The sequence below is a fragment of the Lissotriton vulgaris genome, chromosome 5 (genome assembly GCF_964263255.1).
Source record: "Lissotriton vulgaris chromosome 5, aLisVul1.2, whole genome shotgun sequence".
In the NCBI taxonomy this organism is placed as follows: Eukaryota; Metazoa; Chordata; class Amphibia; order Caudata; family Salamandridae; genus Lissotriton; species Lissotriton vulgaris.
Window position 1 is genome coordinate 481,321,567 of NC_141693.1, and position 8,969 is coordinate 481,330,535.

General features: G+C 43.1%; 1 protein-coding gene across 1 annotated transcript in view; it reads left to right on the forward strand.

Annotated features, from left to right (window-relative positions):
* The window catches only part of LOC147711121 (uncharacterized), a 638,193-nt gene extending 635,830 nt beyond the window's left edge, over positions 1 to 2,363 (forward strand). Inside the window, exon 13 of the mRNA XM_086921927.1 lies at positions 2,065 to 2,363. Within this exon, the coding sequence (XP_086778053.1) occupies positions 2,065 to 2,228 (164 nt within the window). The 3' untranslated portion in view covers positions 2,229 to 2,363. The remainder of the gene's footprint in view (positions 1 to 2,064) is intronic.
* The last annotated feature ends 6,606 nt before the right edge of the window (positions 2,364 to 8,969 follow it).

The window sequence follows — 8,969 nt, forward strand, 5'->3', positions numbered from 1 at the left end:
TGATTCTGTGTTCTTTTGAGATGTATAATCGACTATGATGCAATGCAAGCACTCCTAATGAGATGGAATGATGCACCAAATGTGAGAGAAACAATACTCTTCTGGGTGTAAATGTAAATGTATTGCGATTTATATAGCGCACGTATCACCCGAAGGCATCAAGGCGCTTGCCTTGGGAACCCGTCCTGGTATTCCCCTGTGAGATAACCCCAGCAGGGTATCCACAAGGTGAAAGCCAGGCATCCCGCCGCGAGGGGCCGTAGTGGAGATTAAGCAAGCTATTGCCCAGAGTCGCAGTGTGAACCCGTGAGTCGAGTAGGCACCGGAACGAGAATTATCAAGTCCGTGGAATTTTTGAGCCGAAGACCCGCCGAGGTGGGGAATTGAACTCTGGTCCAGGACGGATCTCAGCTTCCAGGTCTTCCGCCTCTAACCCCTGAGCCACACTTCTCCACTCAGGAGCTAAAGCCCTCTCTATGCATTTTTTGAGGAATTGGTAACAATATGTTTTGCGGAAAGCTGGGTGTCAAGCCAGATCTAAAAAGGACTCCTGCTTCTAATTTGTGGAAACCATGGTGGGCAGATGTGAGGCTCTACACTTCTGCACACTCTTTGGCTAAAGACCAGACAGTTGGAATGGAAACGTCTCTTCTCATTTGGGCTTGCACATTTCACTTACGCCACGTACGAGGTGCAGTACCAGACCGGCGATTTCAGCATAATTTAATGAATCGGAAGTAGACTACCAATATTTGTTCTCTACTCATCAATTCTACAAATGTCCAATATGCAGATGCGTTTAATATCCCATCCGCATTTTTTCAGAGTGGTCAGTGAGACTGGCTGCATAGTTTGTACGTGCATAGCTTCCTTGTTTGATTTTTGCTTCTTGTGTATTTTGGTACAATTACCCTTTTAAGTTGTTTAAATATTTATTTCCTTTAGTGATTCTTGATCGTAAGATCAGATGCATTCCTCAATTAATTAAAATATGACCCGGCTTGTTCAAATGGCCAACTTCAAAAATAAAATACTGTATGCTAAAACAACAAGCATTTGCAATGCAATAGGTCACACTCTTAGGCGAGTTTGAGCTATTGGCATTGTAAATGACAATGCCTTTTATTTATGATTTGGTTTTTAAAACATAAATATTAGGCATTGTCATTTGCCATGCTAAAAGTTTAAACTCTCGCAAATGCGGGATCTAATGCATTCCAAATGCTTGTTTGTAAAAGCACCCTATGCCGTTCTTCCACATTAATGGTGTCCAAGCCCTTTTCATTAGATGGTCCTCATCTAAAGAAAGGCGCATGGCCACCATTAAGGTAAAAGAGCAGCATGGGTCTCTTTTACAAAAAAAAGCAGTTGTTTAAGTTGACAAACAAATGGCTTTTTTGTTTGTAAAAGCGCCCCATTCTGCCCTTTGTTTTTAATGGTGACTACGTCCCTTTCTTTAGACTCGGCTTGTGTAAAGAAAGGTGCACGGCCGCCATTAAGTAAAAGCGCGGTATGGGGTGCTTTTAAAAATAAAAAGCATTTGTTAAGAAGCATAGTGCGTGCAGAAGTGACGCGCTGTGCATGGAGCATTTTTTAAAGCAAAAAACTCTGCGTCCATGATCAGGCACCGCACTGTTATGAAAGCAGGGTGGGTTAGGGAGAGCCTATTGTGCCTGTAGAAGCAGCTAGATTAAAGACATTAAAGAAAATAGTGTTCACAGACTGTAAGTAAAACAGACCGTGAAACAACACAAGCAAAACGTCCAGTGCTCATGGAGGGTTACAAATGCAGACAAGTCGTTACTAAGGCGGGACTAACAAGCCTATTAACAAATGAGAAGCAGCCATTTAGAAAGGACAGTAGCAGGAGCCATTTGAAAATATGGGCGGCGAGTGGGCGGAGCTTTAAGTCCATACCTGAATACAGCATACCCCGCAGAGCAGCGCTTGTGCTTCTCAGGCTCAACTTAAAAAACCTGTTAATTTTTAGAAAGTTTAAAATGTTGGACACAATGCATCTGTCAAGGCTTTTTAATATGTTTGCCAATCTTTTTCTCTACCTAGAATGTTCTCGACCTCCCCAGCCACTTGCAGTTCCAGTGGATGGCTTTTATGACTTCATGGACGACGGCTTAGACCAAGACTTTGCATCACCTACAAAACGGCATTCTGATAAATGGGGCCGCCAGAAATCACGGGAAAAGAAGGAAAACTGCAAGCAGCAGTGAGCTACAGGACCTCTGACCTTGCTCATAGCCGGTTTCCACATGACATTTTCCCTTGCCTTGCCACCCCAACCTCCAAAAATAAAATAAATTGGTATTCGTGGTAGCCTGAAGGTGCTGCACCAGTGCAAGATGCACCTAATTAATCTAATCTTGTCATTACCAAATGTTGGGTGGCCATGGCTTGGTCTGTGACTTAATGAGAAAATTGAAGTTGGTGCAGAAAGTGGAGGTAACTACATGCATCATAGCTCTGAATTGTAGATGTTGAAGAAAACACACTCAAGTAAAAGTCAGTTGCAAACCTGGCATAGCAATGACAATAGATATTTCTCATGGATATTGCAGCCACCTTGTTACACTGGACTAAAACATGGGAATGGGAATTATTTACATCTGTCCCTGCTGCATTTAAGCTATTGTTGTCTGTCTATACAGTTGTAGGGGAAGCTGTATGTGTACAAAGTATATATTCACTGATGCTTGACTGTACTAATATTTTTCATATATATATATATATATATGTATATATTATTTTTTATTTATGTATGTTGATTTTGTTACACAGTACTCATTTACAGCTTGTTTTATCATCACAATTAATTAAACATAAAAATGAATACTGTTTCCAGACAGTGGTACATTTCTGGAAATGGGATCTAGAAATGTTATGGATAAGTTGACCTAATAATTTGTTTTTTAACAAGTTACAGGCTGGAGTAGCTCACAGGCGCAGACATTTGTGATTCAAGCCCCTTTTCTCAAGGCATGGTAAAACCCCTTTATTGAACCTCAAACATTTCAAGGGATCCTATAGGCGACTTCCATTGTGTTGCTCCTTCTTGTGAACCACATCAGTGTATGACTTGAAGCGGGGCAGTAGTGGTAAACTCACCAAAGAACAGTTGATGGACTACCTTAGCCTCCGGTGCTATGTCCATCCTGTTTTGCGTTCCCTTGATGGCAGCTGAGATTGCCTGAAGGAAAGTCCATCTTCCATACTCAAAACCAGGTCAACAGTATTTTTTTTCTTATGTGTTCGGGTGTCACACTATCTGTGATAGCGACATGTTCCTGAAGGCGTTTGAATAGCCAGGCTTGTTGCCGGATTGCTCAGTCATCCAGAATTTATGAGAAATGGCTTTTAAGATGAATTGTATACAGTGCAACTAGAGAGCAGGAAACAAGATCCCCTATCTAAAGAGACATGCTTTGAACCCCCCCCTCCAAAAAAAAGACATAACAAGGGGCAGATTAACATTGAGTTGCGTCACCATTGCGTCACATAATGGGGCGCAAGGGCGACGCAACTACTAAGTCAGATTTATCAGATTTGGCTCAGTGTGGCTTGATAAATTTAGAGAATCGCAATGCAGTGCAAATTGCTGTGTTACATAACTCTGCCCCAGGCCCGGACTGGCTATAGCGGGCACCGGGCAATCCCCCGGTGCGCCGCAAGGGTGGGGGCGATTTTTTTACAGGGCCGTTTTTGCAGCATAGCTGCAAAATCGGCCCTGCGACAAAATTGTCCGAAAACCGGCCCCAGCAAAGCGCTCGGCGGCACCTCCAACCCCCCCGAGTGGGGAGGGGGAGGCCGGCCAAGCACTTTGCCAGGGCCAGTTTTGGTTCCCTGTCCGGCCCTGACCATGGGTGGAGCGTGGGTGTTCCCTCGCTTCCGCCCATGGATTTGCCGTGCTCTCTGGAATGCGTCAAAATGCTACCCATCCCCAGGTAAGGCGTAACAAGAAAAAATATATTTATTTCTCCTTGTTTTTTCTCTTTTTATGTGTGCTGCATTCTGCAGCACACATACAAAGAGGAAATGCCTTAGATAATAGTTTTTGTGCAGGAACGGGACCATTCCTGCACAAAAATAATCTTATCTGCAATGCAATCACCCTTGCACCACGGCGCGTTGGTGCTAGGCAGCACATTTTGCGCCAGCACAAGGAAAGGACAGTAATGCGCTCTACGATGTTAAATATGTTGCATTCCTGCCCTTTGCCTTTCATGCAGCACAGCGCTACAAGGTGGCCTGCGGTGCTGCATGCAATAATGATAAATCTATCCCCAAGTGCCCTTCTTATAGGAGGCCCATCTTGAAATCCCTATACCAATGACACAAGCATGCCCTGTGGATTTAATCACTGTAGTCGTGCCTAACAATATGCTACTTGGAGTCTGGTGGTATTTTTTTTTGTTAGGAATCTTGAAATGCTTTGGGATTGCGCTGTGTCTCTGGTCTCTATAACAATGTACATCAAAGGAGTGAAGGGTGATTTGAGTCTTCACAAAGGCACTCACCTGATGTGAACCCTCAGAATACTGAGCAACTTTGAGAAAAAGAAGTTGTTAGCTAAGAGGAGATACAGCTTTGGGGATACTTGACAGCACAGAATCTCGAAGGACCTGCAACTGTCACCTCTGCAAGATAAGGCACTCCTAATATATCATGAGAAAAAACCTAGCAGCACAGGCTGATGCACTGAAGTAATCAAACGAAGCCCAAATTATCCTCTATGCTGCCCGTGTGCTCAATGTATAATGTCAATTTGACTTGGAGTCTTAGTGCACATCTACTAGTCCTTTTCCGCCTTGAATCGCTCCTCCACGCCAAACACTGCATGCTCTTCCTTCCTCGTCCATCATTCTTCCAGTACTGATCCTATTCTCTCCCTCATCCAACGTGTGATCATCTGTTTGGTATCTCATTTTGGGTTTTATGCTTACCACACTTAATGTATGAACTTCTTTCTTTCTGGATGATCTGCCTTCCCACATGGCCCCGTTTATACTGGTACGCCTTCATCCCTTTGCCATGTATGACCTCTTTTTCCACATCTCTCCTGTGTATGTGTTCACTTTCTCCCATACCCAAGATACCAAGGGCTAGATGTAGGAGACCAAATACCGGTCGGTAACGGCCGATTTCGGCCGTTACCCACAGGTATTTGGTGTTTGACATGTAGGGGGCTTGAGATTTACAGAATCGGTAAATTTATCGAATCGGTAAAATACAGAATCGGTAAATTTACAGATTCTGTAAATCCAGATGTAGGTGGCACAGTAAACAGTGCCACAGGCCCTTAAGAATTCGTTATTTACCACCCAATACTATTGGGTGGTAAATAACGAATTCCTGTGTACATGCACATCTGTGCATGTACACCTGTGCCATGTGACACACATACATGCCCTTAGGGCATGTATGTGTGCCACATGGCACACAAGCCAGAAACAGGGGTGCTACAGGGTGTCAAAGTGACACCCTGTCCCCCTTGGCAATTCGGTATTTTTACCGATTCGGTAATTACTGAATCGGTATTTGCCATTGATTCCTATGGGCTTCAAGGCCCATAGGAATCAATGGCAAATACCGATTCGGTAATTTCCGAATCGGTAAATACCGAATCCTACCGATTCAGTATTTGATACCGAATGATTACCTACATTAGATTTACCGATTCATGAATACCGAATTGGTAAAATTCGGTATTTATGAATCGGTAAATCTAATTTACCTACATCTAGCCCCAACTCCCCATCCAGGCTTGTTGAACATTTTGTTACGTTGGCAAAGTCTAGTTCATTTTTAAATTTCACATTATGCAAAATGTGGAAACGTTTTTCCACTTCTTATAACACAAACGTTTGAATGACTTTTGCCACCAGAGATCAGTTTCATAAAAAAATGCTTGTAGTTCATTTTCAAACTTCATATTATGCATAATGTGGAAATGTTTGCCATTTCATATAACACAATATTTGGAATTATTTTTTCCACAGATCAGTAATAAAAGAAAATGCTTACAGAGAGACATTTACTCTTCCAACCAGTCTCCTGCTAGAATATCATGTTTCATTTCTGAGCGAGATGTACTCCTACATAAACATTTACTCGAGACATTGGCAAAATATATTTTATGTAATAGGTGTAATTATGGGTAATTATGCTTCTTTGCAGGAAAAAAATGATAATTTCGCACACCCCTACCTTTTATTCATGACCCCTTTTCCCTATCAATATCTGATCTTTGTAATAAAAAAATAAAGGGGCATATTATCAAGGGTGGCAATAGGGAATTATCGCCGCTTTAGCTGCCGTTTTCGGCCGCTAAGCGGCGATAATTCTATCGCCCTATTAGCAAGTTGTAGCTAACTGCTGTTAGCGACTGCTTGTAGGCGATAGCGAGCGGTCTGGGGCCCGCTTTGCATGTCAGCGATATTTATCGCTAATGACATGCAAAGTGGGCGTTCCCAACCTGTTAGCGACCGAAAGCAGTAGCTAACCTCACTATCGCCTATTACCAACACAGGCGTAGCGTTGGAAATATTCGCGCTAAGCGCGAATATCTCCAAAAACTAACACCTGCTCAGACCAGTTCTTAGCCATTATATCCAATGGGAGGTGCATATAATGGCTAAGACCCTGTTAGCGATAATGCGTGAATATCGCTGTATTCTCAGCGATATTCACGGATTTTGCCGCTATCGCCTGGAATTTTATCGCTTTTGAGATAAACGTTGCTAATAGCACGTTATCTCAGCGATAAATTCCAATGATGCGCGGCGATAAAAAAATAGCCGCTAAGCCTAGATAGCGATAAATATCGTTATCTGTTGATAATATGCCCCAAAGTTTCTCTAGTTTCCCTTCTCTCGCAGTGGTTGATCCTCCGCCATTTTCCCATGCAGTGATTTTGCTCTTTGTTCTTCTCTAGTGGTCTCTTGCTCTTTATTTTCAGCTGCCGTCTTGTTTGTGTCTTCCTTCCACATACGTCACTCCTCTCACAAACTTTCCAGAGCGCCTTTTGATATGCCATTCTCAATGAGAGGAGGCAGCAGGACCTTTCTTTCGTCCTTTCTGCCAGGAAACTACAGGTTTCCTCTCCCAAGATCACTAATGTGTCCTTGGTAAGTTTTCTTTTTTTTCAATGTTGGGTGAGTGCGTTTGTGAATATACGAATGTTTGTGTATTTGTGCATTTATGTGTGCATGCTTTGAATGGGTGCATGTATGTGTTGGATATATGTGTGTGCAATTATGAAAGTGTATGTGTGTGGTTGTGTGCATGTGTGTGTGTGGGTGTGTTTGGGTGTGTGTGTGTGTGTGTCCAACCCCAGCAGCACATTACAGGCTGCCACTGCCCTCGTGCTGTACAAGTAACTGCCCATCATAGTACATGCTCTCACTTCCACTAGGAGAGCATAACACACCATCTAAATGGGTAATATCACAATGTTGTCACACATCAAACCAACGTTTGATCCCCATTACTGAAGTCTTCCTAGTTTGCAACTGCCCTCAAAATGAATCTTCCAGAGTATACTTTCTCTTCCATTGCTATATGCATTTTACCACTCCCGTTTCAATGTTTTATCTGTGTTTCTTCTTACCTTTTGGTGTGCCCTAGCACTTCCTTCCCCAGCTCTTGTTGGTTTGACATTCCTCTGATTTCTTTGTGAGATCTCAGTTTCTTGTGGCTTACTGTTCTGTCACTCAACTCCCACATTTACCCCCATATTCCGGAATTAACAGTGTGCCAAGCTCTGCCATGTGTGACACCGCCCCCCCCCCCCCTGAATCCTGAGCCCTTATCAGTCTTTTGGACATATATTTGTTAATGTGTACTTTTATGTTCTTTGGCACCTTCTCGTGTGTCCGATCTCCCTTACCCAGCACACTGATGTGCATGTGCAGCCTTCTTTTTGTGAATCATTGCACTATTTCACTTCCTCACTGTTAGTTCCATTAGCTCAATATCATTAGTAGGTGTTGGAAAGAGTTTAGGGTGGAATAAAAAGCCAAAGTATAAAAGCATGCCCTTTTTTGAAGCTTGACTGTGGGGTGAAAACAAGGTTAAGAATTTGTGACATGGGCAGATTTTGGGAAAGAACAAATTAGGTTTAAGTTTCTGGTATTATGTCACCAGCAGTGATACATGAAACCTAATTCCAAATGTTTCCCCCTTCCCGTGCCACTTCTATTGCACTTTTTCATGTGGTAATGCATAAAAGCACCTTGAGAAGGGGCCAGGGAAGTGACAAATGATAATGTTCAGCCCCAACGCAGAAGAATGTTAAAAGAGCTGTGACAAGTGAGTAAGTGCCTTGGCATTACGGGGCACATTTACAAGCCCCAATCGCACCACAATGTCACTTTTAAAGACGTTCTGTTGGCGATACGGGCTTCGCCTTATTTACCAGGCAGTATTAGGCCACTTAACTTAAATAAGGCACCCTTTCACACTAAACTTAGCGGGAAAGGGAAGAGCAATGGGTGTTGCTGTGGACTTTCCACCACATCACCCATTGATTTTGACGCTGCCCCATATTTACAAGAGTGGTGTAAATATGGGGCGGCGCCAAAATTAAGATCAGGGAAAGCCTGGTCTTACCCCGGCGAAGCAAGGTGATTGTTTAATTTCTCCTCATTTTTACTGTTTCCATCAGTGCTGCGTTGAGCCGCACACATGGAAACAGCAGAACGCCTTTGATTATTTATGTGCAGGAAGGTGTCCCTTTCTGCACATAAACAATCATTACAAAAAATGACATTTTGCAACTTCTATGTGTGCTGCTTAATGCAGCACGCATAGAAGTTTCAAATCACCATTTCAGATTGTTTATGTGCAGGACAGGACACCTCCCTACACATAAACAATCACTCTCCTCAAAGTAGGCACCCTTGCACTATGGTGCAAAGGTGCCTGCGTTGGCGCTAGGCAGCTAAATTTAGTGCCAG